The 27,054-nt window shown below is 38.0% G+C and overlaps 3 protein-coding genes across 4 annotated transcripts in view; all 3 read left to right on the top strand.

Annotated features, from left to right (window-relative positions):
• The first annotated feature begins 2,860 nt into the window (after positions 1–2,860).
• On the top strand, positions 2,861–10,919 carry LOC140149923 (uncharacterized). Its single transcript, XM_072171941.1, has 4 exons — positions 2,861–2,935; positions 4,255–4,473; positions 9,720–9,873; positions 10,302–10,919. The coding sequence occupies exons 2-4, from the start codon at positions 4,272–4,274 to the stop codon at positions 10,363–10,365; spliced, it is 420 nt and encodes a 139-aa protein (XP_072028042.1). The 5' UTR covers positions 2,861–2,935; positions 4,255–4,271; the 3' UTR covers positions 10,366–10,919.
• A 3,160-nt stretch (positions 10,920–14,079) lies between these two features.
• On the top strand, positions 14,080–23,113 carry LOC140149924 (uncharacterized). Its single transcript, XM_072171942.1, has 4 exons — positions 14,080–14,291; positions 17,977–18,141; positions 19,861–20,014; positions 21,558–23,113. Exons 1-4 carry the CDS (start codon positions 14,090–14,092, stop codon positions 21,619–21,621), a joined length of 585 nt encoding a protein of 194 aa, XP_072028043.1. The 5' UTR covers positions 14,080–14,089; the 3' UTR covers positions 21,622–23,113.
• A 3,313-nt stretch (positions 23,114–26,426) lies between these two features.
• The window catches only part of LOC140151323 (uncharacterized), a 57,894-nt gene continuing 57,266 nt past the window's right edge, over positions 26,427–27,054 (top strand). For both annotated transcript variants that reach the window (XM_072173625.1, XM_072173624.1), the window contains exon 1: positions 26,427–26,490. The gene's annotated coding sequence lies outside the window, so the exon portion shown is untranslated. The remainder of the gene's footprint in view (positions 26,491–27,054) is intronic.

Raw genomic sequence — 27,054 nt, forward strand, 5'->3', positions numbered from 1 at the left:
GGGGACTGATTTAAAGTTCATTCTCTGTCTCATTCTGCAGACGAGTCGTAATCTGAAATGTTGGGTGGTGGCTGCTGTATACATTATTGTGGGACTGCGTGGAATCAACCTTTGCTTTTATCCTATATAATTTGCGTGTTATTTAAAATATTATAGACATATTTATTATCTTTTAAGGGGACTGATTTAAAGTTCATTCTCTGTCTCATTCTGCAGACGAGTCGTAATCTGAAATGTTGGGTGGTGGCTGCTGTATACATTATTGTGGGACTGCGTGGAATCAACCTTTGCTTTTATCCTATATAATTGCGTGTTATTTAAAATATTATAGACATATTTATTATCTTTTAAGCTTCTTATAAAGATACTGTATAATGTTAGCAAGTAGAGTTCAATCTTATTCTGCAGACGAGTCGTAATCTGAAATGTTGGGTGGTGGCTGCTGTATACATTATTGTGGGACTGCGTGGAATCAACCTTTGCTTTTATCCTATATAATTGCGTGTTATTTAAAATATTATAGACATATTTATTATCTTTTAAGCTTCTTATAAACATACTGTATAATATACTTCTAGTGAAAAACAACAAAGTTCATTCTCTGTCTCATTCTACAGACGAGTCGTAATCTGAAATGTTGGGTGGTGGCTGCTGTATACATTATTGTGGGACTGCGTGCAATCAACATTTGCTTTTATCCTATATAATTGCGTGTTATTTAAAATATTATAGACATATTTATTATCTTTTAAGCTTCTTATAAACATACTGTATAATGTTAACAAGCGAGTGTCAACTGGAAACTAACAATAACTTCATCTATCTTTTGTTTATAATGAGAAGATGAAAATAATTATGCGGGTTTTAATGATATCATTAATATTCACCACCTGGAACGGAACATTAACGCAAAGTGCTTGTTTGACAAAAATGGCACCGGTAATTAAAAAGTCGTAAATTTTAAAAAGCAAGTTTTTACATGATAATTATTTATTTTTGAAGATATATTGCACTTTCTGCAAAAAGATGTCGTTATACCAAAGTATACTACTGCATAGTTAAAATCGTTATATCATGCACATAACACTTTCGAGCGACAGCGATTTAACACAGCATTTGAATTATTAAAAGCACCTATATGCTTATAAAACATTGATGTATGTACTATTTCTAATTTGTTTAGAATACACCCAACATTGCCAGAATTTACATTACAATGCCATTATAATTACATTATTGAATTGGGCTCATACTTTTATTTGGGGGTTGGTGGGTGTAAAAAGAACAATATTATACAGTTACCCTGTCAACAAGTTAGTTTTGTGAATTAATCTCTTTTAATCACAAAAGTACGGTTGTTTGATGGGATCATTTATTAGTTTTTTAAACAAAACATCATGTACAACTAAATTTTAGGCCTGAACAGCTAACTGTGATATCATGCTAATGAATACAGATGCTTTTGAGTCGTCATTCTCAACTTTAATTTTCACTCTTTTACAAAATGATTCACCTTTATAGCATTTTATAGCTTTTTCGGATATAAAATGTATCTGTTAATGATAAAATTGGTGGCGCTATTTAGTAACTGGAAATTACTCTATCAACCTTTTAATACAAACAACTCCTTTTATTGTTTGATAAAATATGTTTATAAAATTTCCTTGCTGCTTGTCACCTATTCGCTCTGGAGTCAAGAAAATGACGTTTTCCCGCCCTCTGTTTGTACAGAAAGTCAATGGGGACTATTGTGCACCCTTAATACCGTTTAACTTGACATCAGTGAACCAGCTGTTTCATCGACGATGTGTAGGTAGATAAAAATGATGATTCAATTCAATTCAACGGATTTACATTTTAAATGAAAACTTACCCTTCTAATTCTAAATACAGCAACTAGCTAAATCCGGTAACTATAAAAACATTTTACTTTCTAATTTTTATACCTTTTAACTTGACATCAGTGAAACATCAGTGTACTTTCATTGAGCTGAAGCTAGGTGAAATAAAAAAAAAACGAACATAGGGACTTATTTAATTAAGGTTGAAAAAGTCATATCACATAACAAGCCGGTTGGTCAACTAGCTTACACTTATTACCCAATTATTACTAGTATCACAACTTGATCTGAACTTTGTATAAGTCCAGTCCCTGGGATGCGAGACACATGTCTTTCGTCCCCACCATGCATTACTGCTGAGCTGCTTGTGGGCGAATCGTCTATCGCGTCTTCATTTGTTTTACTCAAATTAGCCGCCTTGAAATTACATGTGTATGCGACCAAATGGGGCCAACTCAAGCATACCCTTTGGGCTGTATAATAACTATGGAACCACTTTCTCATGTGCGCTTACACATAACTATGTTGTGGTAATTTTTGATGCTCGCCTACTGTGTAAAGCGTTTAGTTACCAGCTTAATGGCAGAACCTCTATTCTTCGAAACAATAATACCATATTTATGAATAGCCTGTCGGCATATCAATTCGGCGGCGAAGGAACAATGCGTTACGTAATCTATTGTATTTCCATTACTAGTATAACCGCCTTCGGTCGGTATGTTTCTTCTATTTATCCTTTGAACGTAGGTCAATGCAATCCAACGACCTTGATTGCGTTAATGTTGATCATTATCTTTATTTAACACAATTATTATAGTCATTTAATCACCCGTTAGCGAGAAGTTAATCCACGCAAATCAACAATGAAAACCAATATGAACGAAATGAAGAAGATCGACGATAACGCGTGATCAAACTATTTACATTATTTATGTTAGGTAATTATCATTTTACCTTTGGGGGGGGGGGTTGATATACTTTTTGAATTAATTACTATTTGAAATGCGCAGCTGCTTGATCCGTGGCAACCACATATAATGTTTGCATATCGTTTTACAGCATTGTAGTAGTCGCAACCAAATTGTCAAAATCAGGTAGGTATCGCGACCGACACTGTAAAGCAGTTAGTAAGTCAATAAGAAAATTATGATGATTTTGATCAAGTTAAACTTTTGATCCAAACATAAGGAAATAATTCCTACCTTGGAATTTTCAAATGGTATTCATCAGCGAGTGAGTGAGTATATCAGGTCGTGATCTTTTTGACCTTTGACCTGCTATAATATAAACAGACCCGTAGAATCCATGAAGTTTGAACCGACCCAGTTCTTGCTGGGAAATGGTTGTTTGGCTTTGATGTGAACAGCTTCTTTGACTCCACATTGAACCACCTAATATCCCTGTCGATTATGTGAACTGTCTAAGTCCAGGAGATTCGATGTGAATGTGGTTTGAGACATCTGATGATGTACTACTAGTAGGCCTCCTATGTTTATAAAACCGTGTTTTCAAAGAGCGCTCAGTTTCACCAATATAGGCTTCTCTTCTTTGTACATGTACTGCCCAGTTACAGTTTTGCCCTGGCACGGGATGTAGTATACAGACCTGTAATGTCCTTCTTGTCTGTCTTATCCTTGGATGACACAAGGATTTGCCATTCTGTGCGGGTTGGTTTCAAGAACACGCTAACACCCGTAATTGCTCAAGGGCCTTCTTATAGCTTCAGAGGTGCCTTTGATGTAGGGGAGCAGTACTACGTGGCCTTTATATGGGTGTTTTTCGCCCACGTCGCTCGTTTTGTGAGTTTTGGTTGTGTAGAGCCCATCGAGAGCCCATTTGGGGTATCCACATTTCGCTAAGGCGTTGTTGACATGCAACTTCTCGTCCTCACGATCCTTACAACATAACTCAAGAATCACATGACCTGCAAAAGTATATCTGTGATATTTGAATTCTTCGACAAGCTCGCTATGAATTGAGCAATGCAATTTTTGCCAAAGCTCACTGCCATTCACAAGATGCTGTGAACTACCAAATCGCAACAGTTTAAAGTTGTTGCTAACCTTAAAATAACCAGACATAGTTTTTTTATCTCCAGGGCCAGATTTACCATTGGGTCAGATGGGCCCGGGCCCAGGGCCCCAAGAATTTTGGGGCCCCTTTTTGGCCCGAATATCCCTCATTTCGTCCAAAATAGGGAAAAATTGCACAATTTGCCTTCATTTGGGGCTAGATTAGTCTGAATTAAACATTTTTCGCCGGCTCCGGGCGCAAATATCCGAGTAAAACCTGGATACCAAGTATCAGTTTCTGTATTCGTTGCAGAATTCACAACAACCAAGTAACTTTAAAGGGGTTGTTTTAAAAGGAATCATTAATCCATGAATGTCACATTCATGACACCATATTACAGGTAATAACGTGGCCAAGATGAAGATGAACCTAGTCGTCTTAGTTGCTGGTATTTTCATCATATTTTGCAACTCTGCAAACTCCGAATCGGTGGACTGTATCGCTCTCTGTAATGAATGCGTTGAGGTCTCGGACACACTAACCCATATGGGCTGCACTAAGCATTGTGAGGAACACAAGCAGAATGATAATGGCAAAATGTCGTGTTCAAAATTAAGAGGTAACTGTTTTTATATTTAGGTTCTATTCACCTTTACCTCTCCAATCAGATATTCCTTAATCGAGGCAAAAGCAATATGAAAACCAAACAAGCCAACATGCAACACCCATGCCGATTCAGTGGGTTGTTGCCTACAATATACTTTCGGCAGTGATGTCAAGTTCCACCAATTGCGAACAAAATGTATTGGACCACTTTTGTTATTGTTTTATATTTGAAGAGCTTATTTCCAAACCGTGTTAAATTCACAAGATTCACTTTGAAGAAAATTATTCATGGCAATGAAAAATAATTAGATTTTCTATAAAATTACCGTGACGTGAAGTTGATATATATATAGGACTATGAAAACATGTTAAGTATAAATCTGGAGACGCAAAACGCAATTTCTGGCATGGACTAAACGCATTTTGACACAAAACACAGTATCTGTAACACAGAACTAACCACATTTTTTCTCAAACTAGTCTTAAAAGAATTTATTAAAAATATACAAAATGTGATAAAACAATCTTTGCACAAAACCCCATGCATCGCGAAGTAAAATACGACGCTCAAAATAGTTCGAGATTCAACGTTTAGGCCTATGTGAAACACTTTTTTCTTCGACTAAGCATTAGTAAAAGCCACCAAGCTGTGCTCAATAGTACTAAGTATTGTATAAACTCAGGGCCGCTACTAGAGGGCGGGATATGGGGTTGTGACACCCCAATCATCATAATTTTGTCGGATATAATTTACTGTATTGGCAAGACCATGATCGTCGGCAATTTACAAGAGTCATATAAAAATTACATGTAGGCCAAAGCCTATTATTAACTTGTGTGTAATCCGACGAATAGGACTTAACAAGGTTTGGAAATAAGCTCTTCATTTGTAAGAGCTTTTCGATTATTTTTAATGTATAATGTGATGTTTTTGGCTATTCATTTGGTATTGCCGACCTTAGAATCTAATGTAGGCATTCTAAACATGATGAGTACTGATAATAAGCATCATTATTATTTTGTAACTTGCCCGCACGGTCTAGTGGTAAGATTAAAAGGTTCATTCCCAAAGAGAGTAAGTAATACATGTACATCTGCTGATGTCATCATGGTTACTAGGTAAGAGGATTTTCTCCAAGGGATATATCACTTTGAAAACGCAAAAATATGAGAATAAATGAGAATTAAAACGCATTTGTTTAAGATTAAAAACAAAAACAAAAACAACAAAAATAATATCATTGAAATCATTGAATGCCATTTTCGGCTTTTGTAACGTATCTTTTTTAAATAATTATCTTGAGGTTACGGATCTTTATGTATACATTTGGCATCAATTTGAATGACCCATTGCCTTTTCTTTTTAGCACCGAATAAAGGCATTCTCTCCCTTGAAGATGAGATTGATGCAAATCACGTCAGACTATCAGAAATGATCAAAACGGTGATTATTCGACCATTATTGAAGACTTATTCGTTGACGATTGTATAAATGTAGTTAATGGACAAGCACCTAGATTTGGGAAGGAAGGTAAATATTTAAATTACTTGACACTTCAGATTTATAATAATCAAAGAGATTACGCCCAAAGAATACCTCTACATATCTACCTCGGTACTAGCTTGGAAGTTCAGTGTGTTTCTTGCGTATATATTATATAGCTATATGCAGACATGGATATGCTCATACAACTTTCCACAGCAGGTGATATCCCCTCAGGTGATATCACCTGAGGTGGTCGCACATTACTCAGCAAAAATAAAATCCACAAACCTAATGCACCCCTCAGACCCATAGTGGACTACACATCTACAATAGGTTATGCTACATCGAGATGGCTAGCGGATATCCTAGGTCCTATGGTAGGGAATGCTGTGCATCATGTTAAGAACTCAACGCACCTTGTAGAAGAGCTTGTAGATATTCTCATTGATGAAGGGGACATTTACTTAATTCCCACGACGTAGTCTCGCTTTTTACTTGCACTCCCATCAGCAAAGTATTAGACATAGTGAAAGACAGAATTAGTAAAGAATGCTGGCTTAAAGACTACAACCAATCGCAAGGTTTCAATCTAACTGCGGATGATGTAGTTGAGCTTTTGGATTTCATTTTGTCCACGACTTACTTCACCTTTCGCGGCAAAATTTTTAGACAGTGATTCGGAGCGGCTATCAGATAACATGCATATATTGGTCCAATGTTGGTTTTCGAACGCCAATCTTGGCATCGGCATTAATTTGCTGCCCATATTGGGCCAATCGTGGCTTACCATCGGTAATCTTCATATTGGCATCACAGTGGCAGCCTAAATTGGTCAATATAGGCCCAATATTTGTCCCAAGCCCAATCTTGGACCAATCTTGGGCCCATGAGCAAATGATATTGGGCCATTATTGAACATATATTGGGCCACCATCGGACCAATATCGCCATGTTATGGGTAGCCCCGTGTCCCTATTAGCCGCCAACATCTTTATGGAATACTTAGAGGATTCAGCCATCATGACCGTCCCAATTGAATGCAAGCCCAAGCTATGGAAAAGATACATCGACGACATTCTGGAAGTAGTAGCCAAAGACGCAGTTATACCGCTTACTGACCATCTTAACCAAGTCGATGAAACACAGTCCATCAAATTCACTTTCGAGAAAGAAGTCGACGGAAAGATACCATTCTTATATACTCTAATTGTTCGCCGCGATGATGGGTCCGTGAAGCTTTTAGTTTATCGCAAAGCCACCCACACGTACACAAACCAGTACCTGAACTTCGAATCGCACCATCCCCTACATCAAAAACTTGGGGTAGTTCGCACACTGTTAGATAGGAAAGAAGATCAGGACAAAGAGGAGGAGGAGAAGATAATTAAAGGTGCTTTGATACAGTGTGGATACCCGGACTGATGTGTGGGAAAAGTCAAGAGCAAAATGGCTACTCCTAAGCCCGGGGGGGCACTCCCTATCTGAAATGGCAGGGATGTGCCTCGGCCATGTTAAAAGTATGGGGCATTCAGGTCATATGTACAATTACAAAAATATGGGGTCATTCAGTACACAACCTGAATAAAAATAGGGTCATTCGGTATGAAACTTTGAAAAAAGGATGGTCATTGGGGTAACAAAAAGTAAAATGGGAGTCATTGAGTACAGGATTGCCAAAAGAGTATCATTAAGTACACATAAATAAGTGCCAAATGCGTAAAAACAACTTGGCCACCTTGGAAATGAGAAAAATCTCATTATTTCTGGAGGAGAACACAAATACCACCAAAATTTGGGAATTAAAAGGGGGTCATTGGGTATAGCAGGAAATAGAAAAAGGGGGTCATTGAGTACAGAATTTTTTTAAAGGGGGTCATTGGGTAATAGGTAGGACCATAACACAAAAAGGGGTCATTGGGTACAAGCCGGTTTGAAAAGGGGTCTATCCTGAGGCACATGATGCATATCTGTGATGGATGTGCCCCCCCCGGGCTCCTAAGCAAAAAGGAAAGAAGTCTAAAGACGACAGTGAAAAATCCAGGGGATTGGTGACGTTACCGTATGTTGAAGGGGTGTCCGAGCGTGTTGCTAGAGTCATGAAATCTGATAACATCCATGTTACGCAATCTTCTTGTCCATCCGAAAGATAAACGCGAGCCGCAAAATTCTACGGGTGTCATTTACTCAATCCCATGCAAAAACTGTGATCTCACATACATAGGTGAAACTGGTAGAACATTCGGGAAGCGCTTAGATGAACATAGAAGTGAGGTAGAGAAAGTCCATGATGCAGTCATGTCTACAGTAGAATTCATCTCGACCTTTGCAGGACTTAAACCCCATTAAAAGCTATAAAACCAAGATAACACTCATTGAAACAGCTCAACTGATTAAATCGGATCTTCTCTGGTTGTGCACATGTGTCTGTTTTTGCATGTGCGATATCGCAATAAAGCTGGTATTATAGCTTCAGTTGGGTAACCGATTATAAAGGAAACGGAAGGACACAATGGTATGTGGACCTTTGTTCACGAAATGAGACAATGACCTGCTTTTTGTTAACCAGCATTGTTGAAAATGAGCAACATAATGATTGTTGACTTGGAAATAATTTCTTCATATTTTTGGTGTTATTTGTCGTTTACATATCCTTCCTAAAACACAAAAGTGCGACCCTCTCCAAACACCTAAATTAGCTAAAAATTTAGGACATGTTACAAAACTATATTTTCTAGAATTTCATAGAATAATTTTAATGTAGCTTGTACCGTTTTTTTTGTGGCATCCTTCAGAACGGAGCGGTCCGTTACCAATATAGCTCAATATTTTCGGTCAAATCTCCATTCAATTAACACGGGGAGTTGGCTAGCTATGAGCTAGCTATGCTTTGCCCTCACTCATATTCTACGAAAGTGCGACCCCTTCTGAACATCTAACCTAGCTGTAATTTTAGGTCATGTTAGAGAAATATATTTGCTAGAAGTTTGGAGAATAAATTAAATATTGGCTGGTTATTTTTCACACAGTGATCTTAACTAGTCAAGTGCCCATTCTTCCAACATACATCATTTGTAGAGGTCACGCGTCAATGGTGAGAGCACTGTGTATTGTGTATAGGAAAACGGACAGTAACTGCAGTATGCGCTACCGATATCCGCACCAGAACCAACAGGAAAGCTTCGCAATCTACCATCCATAAATCTGTGATAACTGACCATGTTGTGGACAATAATCATATCATCAATTGGGAGGAGGCAAGGATTGTCGGCAAAGAGAGTGACAAATACACAAGATGGATAAAGGAGGCCATCACCATCAGAAAGCAAGGAGCAACAATGAACCGAGACGAGGGCCAGTACAACCTAAGCATGCGCGTATTTTTTGGGGGGGGCTTTGGGGCGCCAGCCCTCCGGGGTAAAAGCAGAGGGCGGCCAAAACGAAGGGGCGGCGGAAGACGAATGGGCGGCAAAAACAGGGGCGGCTAAAACGATGGGGGCGGCAAAAAGAAATAGTAAAGAAAAAAGAGCGGAAAAATTTGAAAAAGTATACATTTTTTTTGAAACAATGGTACTATACATTAAAATGTGTTGCTTTTAGGGCGCTAGCGCCTAAAAACATGATGAATTTATTCAAGAGGCAAGTACTACAATATATGTCCTTTTAAAAAAATCGTCCGGCTGTTTCCTTTAAGAAAGTAGAATTAAACGGCGAATTATATCGAACCGTAATATATTCTAACTTTCTGCGTGCTTTTGGCATCCTATGTTTTTCAGATACAAAGCAGGAATGGTTCGAATATTTCGGAAGCAATCCCAGTATTAATCGGGAATCATTCACCACTACCGCATTCGGTGAGAATACTGGAATGGTTTGGGAAGATGGTATCGCAAATCTCTACCAGGACGATACACTCATTGGCTCAGAAGGGTAAGCTTCATAGTATGCCAATTAAAGTACTAAAATAAATTTACCGTAATCTGACACCCGGCATTTTTCGCCACGTTGCGATTTCTTTTCACCGATGACGGCAAAAGATGATCACCCTTTTACGAGCTATTAACCAATAAATTGTTGTGGGGATTTGATCCTAGTACTTTTATTTCTGGCTCACATAAGACATTAGCCCTTTTTTATCCTAAAAGAAGAGGCCATATTAACGAATGCCCATTATCGCAGTAGTAGTGGGTGGGGTGGAATGGTGTTGAAGGTACATTTCATCGCAAAGACAGCTACTTTAATATTGAAAAGCCTCATTTAACATGTTTTAATGAATAACAAAAGGACTGATCAGTATACCGATCTACCTGGAAAGAGATGGAGATAAATCACGTCAATTGTGCTTTTGTCTTTTGCAGATATATGCATGTTTACAAGCGAGTCAATGGGAAACTGCTCCGTTTCATCGAGATATATTGGTAATGAACAACAACATAGTTCATTCTCTGTATCATTCTGCAGACGAGTCATAATCTGAAATTTTGGGTGATGGCTGCTGTATACATTATTGAGGGACTGCGTGGAATCAACCTCTGCTTTAAGCCCGTGATCTTTTGTGTTCTTTAAATTATTATAGACATAACTTTTAAACTTCTTATAAATGTAGGAATACATAATGAGCAAAAAAATATAATAATAGTAAGCGAGTGTCAACTGGAAACTAACGTTTCATCTACCTTTTGTTGATAATGAGAAGATGATTATAATTGTAAAGATATTCACCGCCTAGAAGATTAACACAAATTGCTTGTATGACAAAACGTGGCTCCGGTAATTTAAAAAGTGGTAAATAATTATATTTGAAGATATATTGCACTTTGGGCGCAAAAAGATGTCCTACTCCATAGTAGGCTCATGAATAAGTAAGCTGTTGTGCAATGATCGTGTTTTTTATTGTTTGGCTATGAATATACTAGTATCCTAGACCATTAAATATTGAGAAATTCATTGATGATCATTATTGCATAACAATAAATAAGCGATTAACTATATTCTAAAAATAGCAGCTCAGTGGGAAAAAAGGGGAATTGTGGTCATTTTAAAAGCAAATAATGGTGATGCTATGATGTTGGAAAATAGGTTGAGTATTGGCCTTTTTTTTCAAAATTCCATGTCTCACCCCAACATAAGTGAGTGATATGGTGTTGTAACTATTTTACCAACCTTCGCGCGTTACAAACATGGCGACGACCGGCTACTGTGTCTGTATATTACCGCAATTGTTCTCCGGTGCGTGCCATTTTTTAAAACTATATACCGGTAACCCATAACACTTATTACAAGGGATAGATGTTTTATATACAACATGGTTTGAGAGGAAGTAGTCAAAACTACTGGTCCCGAGGTGTTGGATCAACACCGAGGGACCAGTAGTTTTGAATACTTGCCCGAAATGTAAAATGAAGCATAATATTTTGCTTACCTGATTTTATTGGAAGATTTCTGTTCAGTCAATTGACCAATTTTATTCTTAACACTCCATAAATAAAATTTTGTTTCATAAAACGTCAAATCCGTTTGTTATTATCCATCGGTATAAAGGGCGCACACCACTAAATAATCGCCCTATTTAATTCGCGGACCTATTTTCTCTATAATTATAAAAATACAACTTTTTTGGCGACTCAAATTTATGCATAGGCTTTGCACTTTTATTTAAGCTATAATTCGCCACTATTTCTGATTAATTAGTCTAAAGACCAGCCCAAAATACCTCAAATTACCGGAACTCATTAGGGTTACACAAATGGCGCATTGATTTAGTGGTGTGCTCCCTAAATCTCGGCAAAATAACTGCAGCATTTTCACGATAAACGCATCTGCAGAATCGCCGTTGTGTAGCATAATGCTACGTCTGAAGAAAAGGTGACGCGCGGGGTCGCGACACCATGTGGTAGTAGAGGTACGGAAGACTTACTACCCCGCGTGCGCGTAATTGCACAGGCGCGAAAACTAGTCAAAATACCGTACACGGACGCTGGCGTTATTAACCAATAAGATGTCTGGATAACCTAATAAATATTTATGAGGTATAGTAATAAATGTTACCCCGAGAAACAAGGTGATTAAGCGTGGGTTCGAGGCCCAACTCAAGACGTTGGGTTTCATCTTTCAATTTTTACCCATTATTCTTGTTCCGTGATATTTTTTTGCTGGAAATCCGCTGGATTTTTTCTTTGTTCCCCATAAACATGATGAAAGAAAGCATTATCAATCTAGTGCTAATATTGTTTACGGTAGTGAACATTTCATATATTATGCTACTAAATAATTATCAAAAAATTCAAAGGCCAACATTTGTCAAGGAAAGGTGTTCAATGTTTATCCCCGTGTTAATCTCAAAGCACCATATGTTTTCAGCATGTGCAACCTGTCTCAAAAACTAATTGTGCAAGTGGAAAGCGCCATCTTTGGCAAGTAGAAAATACTGTTGTGGTTGTGACATGATGCTCACATCAACGTCAAGGGAGCAGTCCTAGCTTTTAAATACCGTTTGTCTTATTCATTTTGGTTTCAGCAATACAGAGATCTGCTTCACTCAACCCAAATGTATGAAATCCCTTTTGTGCCTTTCTAGGAAATTGAACAGAATGTTATATCCAAATACCAATATATCCAAGTACAGTACAGTATAAGAACATTCATTTGATTAGAAATGATTATGTAACAATAATATTGCTTAGTATTATAATGTATTGAAGGCGAGAGCAGCAAGGTGCATTCAATCACTGACAATTATGGAGCGCCAAAAACCAAAAAGAAATTGCACTAAGGCGCTGTGAACTAGGCACAAAAAGCAAAGAATAAACAATGATAATATAATGAAGGTGATACCTGCGATACAAGCAACTTTGAGAATGTTGTACTACATTGGAATATTTAGGAGCCTGTATGCATTTGCAGATTTGTGTTTTTGCAAGTTCTTTGTTCTCTAAAAGAATTTTCTTTACCACACTATCGACGTGCAGTCCGAAATGCCCTTTCACTTTCGAAAATTCAATTTGACCCCTTAACTGACAAAAACAAAATTCAAGAGCCCTATTCTTCGTATCAAAAATCTTCTCCCGAAATAATGTAGACCAAAAGTTTTTAGTCTTATTTGCCTAATTTATAATGGGTATTTCGTTTCGACACTCTTTACATCATAACTCAAGCTGATTACAAGACCTACGAAGGTGTAAATTGTCAAGCCCACTTTAGAAAAGATTTCGACAGAGCAGCTGACAGAGGTCATTAATGAGGATACATACCACTATTAATTACTAACAGCTAACTTATCTAACTGGCCTAACCATTCTGACTCCTCTCCATCGTCTAACACTCACTCAAAATTGCATATGATTTCGAAACAATTCAGTTGCTGAATATCTTATGCAAAATTAACTTTGCGCCATCAACGTTGCCGAATTTATATCAATATCATTTATGCCACTTTGAGAATTTGGCGCCACATTTGTAATTCATTTTAGGAGCCTGTGTATTTGCAGATTTGCAGATTCGTATGCGTTATTGCAAATTCTTATTCTCTAAAAGAATTTTTTCCTTACAACACCGTCGACGTGCAATGCATTGCTCATTTGGAAAGAAAGTATTTCAATTAAATAGATTTGAATAGTAAATGAAAACCTAACCTACATCAGTGAGCCAGCTGTGTACTTTCATTGAGCTGTAGTAATTAAATGGATTTACATTTTAGATAAAAACCTACCCGTCTAAATAACCCCAACCGTTTTTTGTTCTGATTAGCATTTGCTATCTTCAAAATAAATGCTAAATTTTATTTTCTGGTCGACAATATATTTTTGACATCAATGAACCAGTGCACTTTCATCGAGCTGAAATCAAAAAGACAACAAAGGTAGTTTTATCATTGTTGCAGAAAAAACCATACCACAAAATAATGAGAATGATGGCTAAATGGTGAACTAGTAGAACAAATCAGTGATTTACATATTTAGGTGCTACCTGCTCCAACTGGCAAACCATCTAACCTGATAACATAAGTTTGCAACCGGATTAATTATATTTCTGTATTTGTGTATGTGTTGTTCATAACAACCAAGTAACTTCAAAAAATAATTAATCCCTAAAATGAATGACACATTCATCACACTATATGTATATTACAGGTGACAACTCAGTCAAGATGAAGATGAATCTAGTCGTCTTAGTTGATGGTATTTTCATCATATTTTGCAACTCTGCAAACTCCGAATCAGTGGATTGTATCGCTCTCTGTAATGAATGTGTTGAGGTTTCGGACACACTGACCCATTTGGGCTGCACTAAGCATTGTGAGGAACTCAAGCAGAGAGATAATGGCAAAATGTCGTGTTCAAAGTTAACAGGTAAATGTTTATATTTTCGTAACACAATTCCCGTGTTAATACCCGGTTTCTTTACAAAATGCATGCCCAATTTTGTAACCTTCTGGTGCGTTGCTAGAAGAGCACGAGAACCAAAAGTGCGCATTTTGCGCATGCGTTTGCACATGCGTTTGCAGGGAGAACCTCGTTTTGGTAGCAAGATGGCGGATTCGAGCAAAGGGCGAATGCAACCCGCGGTCGTCACCACCACGCTCAAACAGACACGCTTATTATATAGGCGATAGCTTAGTAACCGTACAGTATTTTTAGGACCATAGATAATGTATTTTAGGCTGTTTTTGCTCAATTTTGGGCTTAAATTACTGGGATTGAAAAAAATTGAGGTGAACATGCATCATAACTCGGTGTATGATTTGCATTGCAAAAATGTAATTTTCAAATGCATCACCACAGTTCGAGTTTTTATCACGAAAAATTTTCCAACTCGGTAATTTATTATAGATCTTGTAACAAGCTAATATCATCGTTGGATCCCATTTTTGTCTCACCTGAAAGGGGAAGACTATATTATCACTATTATATATTCCGTACACAGTAAAACCTCGTCTATAAGCATATAGAGTGCTTCTGATGAAAGCTAAATTAATCTAGGCGCAATTATGGAGTTTGAGCAAATAAATTACAGATCCAAGCATATACAAACAAGTATTATTGTAAGACCAGTCTATTGTATTGTCATATTTATTCGCTTGTTTCGTATTAATTTAGCTTTCATAAAAAATGCTTGTAGACGAGGTTTTACGGTATATGTATGTAGGGGTGTTTTTACACGAGTGGATGTATATGTAACAAATTGGTTTTAGTTAAAGTTAAGTTTTGATTAAGTTGTCTCAGGTGCATGTATTGGTGGTAACAAAGGTCACACATTCCCTCATTTCAAATATATAGTTTTGGTTTCTCTATTGTTCAGAAACCAAAAATCAAAGGATTAAAAAGTAGAGCTGATCTGGTTTGCAATCATAACACTATTATGCTGGAAGGACACAGTATAGGTATATAACCAGAAGTATACAATAGCCTATTGTGCTAACATAATTATTATCATGATTGATATCGGAAATCTACCGCGGACTACAGTTGATGCTCTCTGTCGAAGGTAGGTGGCATATTACACTCACGAGTTCTATGCCTAGAAATCATATACATGCGCGTATATTGAAGGATGGGGTGGGGGGATTTGTTTGTTTGTATGAAAGCACAACCCATACCTCTTTAAGAGGGGGCTCCCCTCCCTATATAACCACCTCTTCCCTAAATTACCCCTTTCCCCCTCCTCCTCCCCTACATTCGATATCTTCATCTCGAGCTCTCCTCCCCCTTCTCTTTCACTTCCAATGCTCTCTCTCATCTGTTTCTCTCTCTCCCGGCCCATATCCCCTTGCCCTCCAACCACCCCCCCCACCACTCACACGCACACACACCCCACACAATCTCTTTTCCCCTCTATCTTCTTTTTTTTGCAGTAAAATTGCTTCAGTAAAAGTCATTAGGTTATTAGAGGTCATATAATGGCCTTCCATCGATTCTGGTACATGGGATTAAGGACATGAATCGATTTTGTTTATAGCACCTATACAATTACAATAGTGACCCCTTTGTAATGTCGAATGCAAATATTTCGATGGTCTATATTTTTCACAGGTGAATTAATCTGAATGAGTCTTACTTTTGACGAAGTCTGTGGTATATAGGTGGCGTACTTTCATATCACCGTCAACTTGACATGTTTGAAGACTATTTACCAGACATGAGTAATAAAAATTCCCTTAAAAGGTTAAGTACCGGTTTTGTTTTTAAAATTATTATCGTAGGCCTATGAAAATCATAATGGGTCGTTTATCCTTACGCCACTGCCCCCCACACACACACACGCTAGTCTCTCCCCGAGTCCCTCATGTAATATTGCCATTGAGATATTCGTTGTCCTGTTTTTAAACAGACAAAGCTACCGGTATACTGTTGCCCCACCCCCTCGATCCGTGCCTGTGTCTTAGTAGGTTTGTGCCCCTCCCAGAAGCTGAAGAAAATTGCAATTTTGTAACTTAATTTGCACGATTTAGCCCCTACCTTTTGATGAAAAATTGATTCCTCTTTTTCTCTTTCTTTCTCTCTCTCACCCCCCGTCTCTCTCTCTCCCTTTCTCCACCTCTTTCTGTATCTCCCCCCCTCTCTCTCTCTCTCTCTCTCTTTGCAATTCATTTTGGGGTGATGCAGCCACCAAAGCAGCTCCACCCCCCCGCATGAACTGTTATCAATCTACTCCACTCTCGAGCCCTCCTCTCCCCATTATTTCCTTTGCACTTCCAATGCTCTCTCAAATCTGTTTCTCTTTCTCCCTCTCCTAACCCCCCCCCACCCCAACACACACACACACACCTTCTCTCTTTCCCCCTCTATCTTCTAATTCATTTTCCAGTAAAAATTGTTTCAATAAAAATCACTAGCCTATATCGGAAGTCATAAGGGAACAAACCAAAAGATCGATGACGTCCTATAAACGTAACTAGTTTCGTTTCTCAGCCGACCCCCTCCCTCCCTGCCAGAAACGTAATAATGAAATGTTGACAATTTAGACATAATAATTATAATGACACATTCTTCAGACCGATGTTTTGTACAAACGTAATCGAGTATTTTTACCCCCTCCCCCCTAAACGAAACTAGTTTCGTTTATATGACGTCATCGATCTTTTGGTTTGTTCCCTAATGGCCTTCCATCGATTGTCGTATATACATTCGATCATAACATGAATCGATTTTGTTTATAACACCTGCGTGGGCGCCTTTGTAATGTGGAATGCAAATATTTCGATGGTCTATATATTTTCACAGTGAAATCAGCTTAGGCTTATTTCGTAGTCTCTTGTCAATGCTTTCAAACTAAATCAATGCTTTCAAATGTAGACTGCTTTGTTCGACTTCTCTGCTCGTGAATATTGCACTGCGAAATTTAAACATTTCTTTTGTATACTTAGAGTATGTATCTTCAAATCAAATAATTTTACGATCCACACCACTTATAAGAAACTGAAACCAAAACCGAAACTGACTGACACAAATGTTCGGTTTTAAACAAAAGGTAGAAACAATGAGTTCGATATCTTATGATTCAAGTGGTTAGGCAGGACAATAGGAAACCACGTGACCAAAACCAAAACCAAAACTAAAACTATATATTTGAAATGAGGCATTGTAAAATAGGCTGACAATGAAATATCTGCTCTCATATAAACAGTTATATCATACGTGGGCTATATAGCTGCACTATGGAAATTTTCGTGTAATGGTGGTGTTCAAGGTCACACACTGGGGTCAAAGATCATTTGAGGTCTATCTGTAAAATAGGCTGTAAATAAACTAAATATGGTCTGCAATGAATATTTGCTATGCGAGGTGTTCACTTCCCACATCTCCGGACCATAGACTCTAGAAAGAATGGTATTTCACCTTTCCATCTAAAAATCGTCCACATTTGGCGGAAATCTGCCAACGGACGATCTATTTTTTTTTACTTCAGCAGGCGGTCGCCAAAGCAGGCGGTCGCCAAAGCAGGCGGTCGCCAAAGCAGGCGATTCTCGTGGTTGAAGAACCGCTTTGTTGGCATCATCTTGTATGATTAGAATGAACCATTGCCTTTTCTTTTCAGCACCGATCAAAGGCAGTCTCTCTCTTGAAGACGAGATCAAAGCAATGAACGCGAGAGTATCAGAAATGACCGAAAGCGGTGATTATTCGGCCATTGTTGAAGCGTTTTTCACTGATGATTGTATGAATGTGGTAGATGGACAAGCACCTGCATTCGGGAAAGAAGGTAAACATTTGAATTACTTGATACCCCAGTATTAAAACAATCAAAAAGAGTACCGATTCAAAACTGCCACGTAACGCTATGGTAAATCCGCCATTCTTGTTTGTCTCTTATGGAGGGCAAATATAAAAGCACTTCAGGCTTAGTCTTTCATCTCAGGGCGTCGCTGTGGAGCAAATCACAAATTATATAGTGAAATCAAGTTCCGCTAATCGCAAGCAAAGTTTATTTGACCGCTTCTGTTCATCACGTGGATTTTAATGTTGGCCTTGTGTCACCTGTGCACCTTGGGAGAACAATGCTAGTGCATTGGAAGGTCAACCCATAAATAAGAATGAAATAAATGAATAAAATCACACATCACGCATTTGCCCAATTGTAAACTCTTAACGCATGGTGAATGATAGGCACGAAAGCTGGTTATGTACTCGAGTATGGTGCGAGAGGTTACGGGTTCGAACCCTGGCGATGATTTAGTACGCCCTCGTGGAAAATTGAGTTAGCTCGAAATTCTCCTGGACAAGGAACTTGCTGCTAATTGTCTCGGTGTAACCCGTACGAAACTCGGGGAGCTGATCCTGGTTGCGATGGTTATTGTGGAATGTGTAGGATGTGCGCTCTTGAAGTTTCAAAGTTCATCCCTGAGTTTTTGTTAAATGGTTCATGGAATGATGTGGGGTCGTAGTGGTCAGCGACAACCTGTAAAGTGTGCTGAGGCTTGTAGGGCATACTAGCGTTATGGGGACTCTCCAAGTGCCCGTTGTTGTTCTTTTTTTAAGTCCAAGAGCTGAAAAAAACCCACTAAACATGTAAAATTTGTTGTTGAGTCCATTTGGTTGAACAGTCCCAAGTTTGAAAATGAGTTTATGTTCAGCATCAATGTGACCTTGACTATTACCGCTGTTGCAAATGGCTGTATCAAAATAAAGTATGCAGTTTGAAAAATGCCACTAGACTAAAAGTATGAGGTATTTGGTCAAAATGTTATAGTTGACAGCTGAATCAACAACATCTTGTCCTCCCATAACTGTAAAATCACTGGCGTGTGATCATTAATAAGGACTCAGAGGCTATTTTTGCGAGCTGAGTAAAAATGCAGTTGCGCGAAGTCAATTAAAATCAAAGGAACATGAAAATCACATGTTTAGCCACTTTCTTTACAGCAATTGACAGTCTTATTCTTCCACATGGCCACCATTCCAATGTATGCAAATATCAGCTCTCCTCAACATGACATTCACACCACGTCTTATGAGAGAGGTCCTGCCTGGGGATGTCAACTTGTGCAATTATCTGGAGTTCATCAAGGTCTGCAGGAGAACTTGTGAAAAACCTTCGATTTCAGATAGCCCCACAAGATCAGGCGATCTTAGGGGCCGTTCCATTTGGTGCTTCAAAGCAATCACAAAATTGCCAAACAATTCTGCAAGGCCATGAAGGCGTTCTGTCAACTGTGATTTTTATGTTCTTTTAATTGACTTTGCACAACTGAATATTTCCACGGCTCACAAAAATAGCCACTGTGTCACACGCCAGTGATTTTTCAGTTGTGGGAGTACAAGATGTTATCAACTTGCTATCAATTATGTTGACCAAATACCTCATATTTTTTAATCTAGAGGCATTTTTCCAACTGTATACTTTATTTTGATACACCTTTATGTGAGTGTGCATGTCAAGAATAAACCACCTACGTGTTTTTGGCATCATATGTTTTTTCAGATGTGAAGCAGCAATGGTACAGTTGGTTCGGAAGCAATCCCAGTATTAATCGGAGTACTTACACCACTACTGCATTCGGTGAGAATAACGGAAGGGTGTGGGAAGATGGCGTCTTATATGGCTACCAGGACGATGTACTCATTGGCTCAATGCGGTAAGCCTGATATGCCATTTAAAATCACGGTTTAAGTATTATAAACTCCTTAAACGTTATAAACGTGTTATATAGACATTTTGGTTTCAATAACATATAAATGTCAGTTTATATAAAAGTCACGAAAACGTTTTATATGAAAAACACTACAACAGCATTTTTAAAATGTTGTGAAAATATTGTAAAATATTTTTGGCAAGCATGTTGCAAAATACCATAAAACCCCGTGTACAAGCATAAAGAGTGCTTCTGATGAAATGTAAATTAATCAAGGCGCCATTATGGAATCTGAGAAAATAAATAACAGATCCAAGCATATACAAACAAGTAGTAATGTAAGACCAATCTATTGTATTGCATATTAACGCATGTATCGTATTAACTTAGCTTTTATCTAAAACACTATATATGGTTGAAGACGAGGCTTTATTTTATCAACCAGATAACATTTTGTTTATAGAAAGTTTTCAACAATGTTTTTGGTACTATTTTACAATGTATTATAGCCTTTATATAACCCGACAATAAAACATTTTCTGTAAAACGTAAAACAGCAAACACAAAAAGATATTCATTCTCGAAACGCCCATATCATGTTGGTAATCCCAGCTGTCACAGAAAAAAATCACCAGTGACCAAACGCCAAAATTCTGCAAAGGTCTGCAATATTTTGGTAGGGAAACAGGGTTTTTTAACAGTTCAAAAGGGAGAGGGACTAAACTTTTTCAGTATCATGGAAAGAAACATTTCCCAGCCCAGTGGGGTCTGAGTATTTTGGCCCATAGCATTAAAACTGTCAATTTGTTCTCTATTTGCGCGACTCTTTTGAAAGCAATTCATCACGACGATTGTGCAATTTTGCTCCCCTTGGAAGTCCTTTGAAGATCGAGTCCTGAAGACAAATGTATCGGGACCTAGGTCCGGAACAAGTCAATGTCCACGTAAATGTTGTTCGACAAATCTTAACTCTTGCGTACTGAATCGGACCCCCATTCACACCTTCAATGATGCGAATATGGACAATACCCTTAGTATAATGATATAACCTTTAATCATGTTGATAGTGGGACATAAGAAGGATGATTGATAGTGGGACATAAGAACTGATTTTGTCATCTTTACTGTTTCCCCATTGTTAACTGAATGACCTTAATTCCTCTCCCGGTTTCACACCGTTATGTCAACCTCTTTTTAATCTTAGAGCCCAAAATGTGCATTTAAAACCATAGAAAACTATATGAACATTACGAGCGTAAGTGAGTGAACCCATATGTGAAACATATGCTTTATACACAATCGAAACAAAAATCTGTTCGTTCTAACATTTCACAAGGTCAGCTTTCCACTGATACTTTTTGATACAAATGGAGAAAAATTGAGGAAAAGGTCAGTAGATCGGACCATCCCTATTTTTTAATGGACTGTTACTCTAAACGTGACAAGTGGTCCTAAAGGTACTTGTCAATAAACCCGAATAGGGTGGAGATATAACAGCCTGAATAGTACCTCACATTACCATAATGTTTTTTTGTCTTTTTTGCAGGTATATGTACATTTACAAACGCGTCAATGGCACTCTGCGTCGTTTCATCAACATATATTTTTAATGACAAAAGTCGTTATCGGACTCGTAGTGAAATTTTTCTTGGAGGCTGCTGTGGGACTGCTTTTAGCCCATGATCTTTCATGTTCTTTCAATATAAACATAGTTGATCAAACAAAGTCAACGAAACATATAACTGATAGTAAGCGAGTATCAACTGGAAACTAAAGTTTAGATTTTATCTACTTTTTTTATAATGAGAAGATAAAAGGAGGGTTTGTAAAGATAATAATATCCATGCACCGCCGGAATATTAACCAATATTATTTGTTTGACAAAACATGGTGCCGTTAATTTAAAAAAAAGTGAGAAGATTAAGGTCTCAAAAGCATTTTACATGATAATGGTTTTCATTGTGAGTTAAGGTTTTCTGTTTCTCAACCCTAGATATGTTTCACTTTTGCCACAAAAAATGTCCTTAGTCTACTCAATAGTTAAGATCTTTATATCATAATATTATGATTCTATTTGTCAAGCGATAGCGAGATTTAAGATTATTTTCAACATTACAAGCACTTAAAACATTGGTGTGTACAATATCTAATTCGTTTAGAATACACCCAACATTTGCGAAATTTGAATTATATTATTATTAGATTGGTCTCATACTGATATTTGATCACAGATGAACTGGTCGCTGCTTTTCCCGCCAAGCTTACTAGATCATGTAAATGATCCACTGCTGAAATCAACATCGCTTCAGTGGAAGCAGTGGACCAGTTCATCTGTGATCAAGCTATCAGCCAAAATGGCGAAAGCTCAGTTCCATATTTTTTTGGATTTGGCTAACAAAAGTAATCAGTTTATGACTTATCCTTCACTTTTAAGCAATTTATAAACAATCGCTGAATGGGACTCTAAGATCAAGTGTGTAATAATGGCAGAAACAAATCACAAAATAATGAGAATGTTGGTTTAGCAAACCGTTTGCTTATCATGTTATAACTTTTATTCCATTATTGGCAATATATCGTGTGACCATCATTTAAGACAAAAACATTTCAACAAAATCGTTTCAGTGTTATCGAGTAGAAACTTTACAATTCATATGTAATCCAATTTAATGCTAATTTGTTTTTAAAAAGGGTGCACAGAGTAAACCGAACAAGGAGTGGAGGCAACGAGTACCCAGAATGACGGGTGTGAAGGATAGAGGACAAGTATTCAGTTATAGCTGAAACAATGGACACGCTTAGCACCTGGAAGCCAGTGCAGACGGTGAAGCAAAAGAGAAGTATGAGTATATTTGGATTCTCTGAAGATGATTCTGACGAACTTGTTCTGGAGAAGCTGCAGGCAGGTGAGGGTTTTCTCAGAGATGCCATTAAGCAAGGAGGAGCAGTAATCAATCTTGGATAGAACGAGAGTACTAACCACATGAAAACGCATCAAAACTTAGGAACAGCCTAGTCCTTCAGATATTGCCAATCTGCCATCAATTCAAAGTTTTGGACAAAATGCGCAACATAACTGGACATCTTCATGTCATGGGCAAAGATGACCCTTAAATTCTTTATAGATGAAATACAGGGACCTCCATCCAGAGATGTTTGAGATTAAAGTAGTGATAATCAGAGGAGGCCATAAAAAATCAATCTTGGTCATATTGAGCTTAAGCTTGTTACTAGTGAGCCAAGCTTGTAGCTCACATATGCAGTTGGAAAGGTGATTGAAGGTGATAATCAGCTATACATAATCGGAATAGAGGTGATATTGGAGGCCGTGACTACGAATAATGTTACCGATGGCATGAGTATGATGTGAACAATATCGGGTCAATGGCCGATACCTTGGGGACACCATTCGACAGATGTACCTTATCAGAATAGCATCCCTTCTAAAAACCTGAATACTGCGATTTTCGAGTTATGACTGGAACACTCTATAGGCATCACCAATGATGCTAAATTCTTGGCTCAACCATGTGTCAACCGCTGCAACAGAATACGGTGATCCACCGTGTTAAATGCGGCAGTCAAGTCAAATACACCACAAAGACAACCCTGTTGTCATCGATGGCTCTGAGAATAGTATTATGAACAGACAGAAGTGCCATTCCGGTACTGTGGGCAGCCCGATAGGCTGACTGCAAAGGTTCAACCAGTTTATTGCACTCAACATACTCGGTGACCTGAGCAGAGACAACCTTTTGAATCAGTTTGCCAGGCCGGTAGTTATTATAGAGCAGCTCTTTGTCAAGGGATACCTTTTTCAGCACAGAAGTGATGGTAGCCTTACGCAGCTCAGCAAGAATGCAGCCAGAAAGGAAGGAGGTATTGACAATCTTGGTAAGAAAAGGGAGAATGAAACGAATGTTTCTTTAAACGGTCCACTGCAGTCCTTGTTTTACGCCAACGCCGTTCACACCGCCTACCTAAACGTCGCGCATCCTGAACATTTTGATTAAACCATTTAGGTTCGATGCGAACGGTATATGTTTTTTTCTTTGGCAGGGGCGTGGGTCTCAAGTACTTGGCTGCAGGTTTTGTTATAAAATGGAAGCATCAGTGGCATTGAACACAAGATCTTCCTGGTCTTCCTCAAAAGCAACAGGGTCAATATTGCGGAAATGACACGCTTTTGTGCACATTGGTGGCACTGACAATTGACTGCTTCATGAAATCAATGTCACAAAGTATGAGAAAATGATCAGAAACATGAAGGAGTAGTCAATGGTCGTTCTACTCCAAAAAATCAAATTCATTGAAGATGTGAATGGGGGCGGAATGTAAAACATGCGCTTTCAATATCGCTTAATGTATTGTGATTTTTGAGATTCACAAGCCTCGGCACACTTTACAGGTTGTCGTTGACCACTACGACCCATATCATTCCACAAACCATTAAACAACAACACAGTGATTTGCAGCTAAGCAGCGCACATCCTAGACATTCCACATTTGACCTTCGCTCGCATCCAGGATCAGCTCCCCTAGTTTCGTTTGGATTACAACGAGACAGTTAGCAGTAAGTTCCTCGTCCAGGGGAATTTCAAGCTAATTCAATTTTTACACGAGAACGTATTAACCAGCGTCAGGGTTCGAACCCGCAACCTCTCGCACCATAGTCGAACGCCTTTATCAATTGAGCTAACGTGACTGCTCAATCGATATGTGTCGGTTTATGATATATGTCGTTTTACGAAGATGTTTCGTTTCGACACTCTTTACATCATAACTCAAGAACCACTAGATATACAAAAGTGTAATTTTGATATTTGAATTTTTCGTCAAGCCCGTTTGAAAAAAAAACAACCACAAGAATTTTCGCCAGAGGTCATTATTTTTCATGCAAGATACCACTATTAGACCAAATCACAACAGCTAACTACTGTAATTAGCCTTAAATCATTTTGACTCCTCTCCTTCGTCTAACCATCACACACAAAAATTTGTTTTAACCTTTGCAGAGTTGCCGAATAAGATTATGCAAAAAGTACTTTATTTTTTTGTTATTTTTTTTTTTGAGGGGGGGCGTTTTTGAAAATTCTCTATTCATTCGTTAAACGAATTTTGTTTTTCCACACCGTCGACGTGCGAATGCATTGCTCATTTGGAAAGAAGCATTTCATTTAAAAGAATTTATAAATGAAGACCTAACATACATTATTAGTGATAGCTTTGTACTTCTATCGAGTTGTAGCTAGGTAAAGACAATTTAATTATGCATTTATATTTTAAATGAAAACCTACCCGCCTAAATAACTATTTTCTATTCTGATTACCATTTTTGTAAACATGATACCCTTTAAAAGCCGATTCAGTGATTTGCTCATCGGGACGATCATAAAGATCATCAAAATTCAGATTTTGGTACCTTTGTAATTGTCATAGATGTGCTAACATAGTCTGCTAGTGGCTCAGCCGAAAGCCGTGTATTTAAGACAAAATCAGGCATTTGCATGAATTTATAATTTATATACTGGCAGTATATAAATTGAATACATGAATACAAAACCCACCCAAGTCCATGGAAAGTGATTTTGAGAAAAAAAGTATGTATCATTTTAATTCCTTCAGTTAGATTTACCTGGTAAATCCTGGTAAAATGAGTGGGTTAAACTGTATAAGGTATGACGATTAGCATTTCGGAGATTTCTTGAGGGGTCATTTTGTATGTTGGACTTTTGTGGGTTTTTTTTAATCACATTGTAAGTGTATTCTTTATCCTTTTCTCTCAGTCATTTTATTTATTGCTCTGCGTCCATTCAGCTTCATTTCTGCGATTTGTACCACTTATTTCATCATCACTGTTGCTATCACCCCAATTTAGCAGATCAGTAATCTTGCCCTGTTTCCAAGGGCACTATAATATGTGTGCAAAAACCACCCAATTCATGGACTTGGTGATTTTGAACTTCACATGCACAATAGACGCACGTAGAGGTTTGATTTGTGTTGTTCTTTTATACATGTGACATGCCTATGGAAAAGCAACAATTTCACATGCTCAACTAAATTTGGCCAAAGTATGTACCTGGGAAGGTTTTGTATTCAGGTATTCAATATTCAATTAGCTACATGTATTTGAATGGGGGCTTCAACTTCATCAATACTGCTGTTTTCTTGTTGTTGTTTTTCATTTCAAAAATACCAAATGACAATTTGAATGACTTATACACTTTTAAGCAATTATAAACAATTTTGCGCTGGAATCACTGAGTGGGCCTTTAATATGACATCATTGAACTAGCTGTGTACTTTTGTGGAGCTGTAGCTAGATAAAAACAAATGACAATTAAATTATATGGGTTTAAAAATCTTTCAAAATAGCAGCAACCGTTTCTTTTCTGATTTACCAGTTTTTAAACTTCAATGAACCAGCTGTGTATTTTCAAAAATCAAAAAAGAAATCCGAGTTGTGGAAGATATAGGTAAATGAGTGCCTGTTAACCTATCTTGGAATGTGTAGGATTTCATTTTTCATTTATACATACTAGGGTTAAAGGCACCTGATTCCTTGGTAGATCAAGACTCAATTGTTGATTTCATTCTGGGGTACAGGACACAGATCCCCAGATCGAATGTGAAGGCGCATTCCCACACTTATTGCAAAGTTCATCTACTCGTATCTGCCCGGCGAGATATTGATTATGCGATCATGGAATGTACAAACCCTTCTTGATGACTCAACTAAATGACCTGAACGTCAGACTGGATTGGTTGCACTTGAGCTTGAGCGCTACTGTCTTCAGGGAACACACTTCTCTGATCAGAGCCAGATTTATGAGAAATGTTACCCCTTCTGGTGGTCTAGAAGAAATAAAAATGTTTGCATTGAGGCCGGTGTTACCTTTGCTATTGGTTTCCTTTCCTCATGCCATCTCCGACTATATTGACAGACAATTAAGATGAGACTGTCAAGTTAGCTCAATCGATAAAGCGTTCGACTATGGTGCGAGAGGTTGTGGGTTCGAACCCTGGCGGTGCCTAGTACG

This window comes from Amphiura filiformis, chromosome 4, assembly GCF_039555335.1.
Source record: "Amphiura filiformis chromosome 4, Afil_fr2py, whole genome shotgun sequence".
NCBI classification, from domain to species: domain Eukaryota; kingdom Metazoa; phylum Echinodermata; class Ophiuroidea; order Amphilepidida; family Amphiuridae; genus Amphiura; species Amphiura filiformis.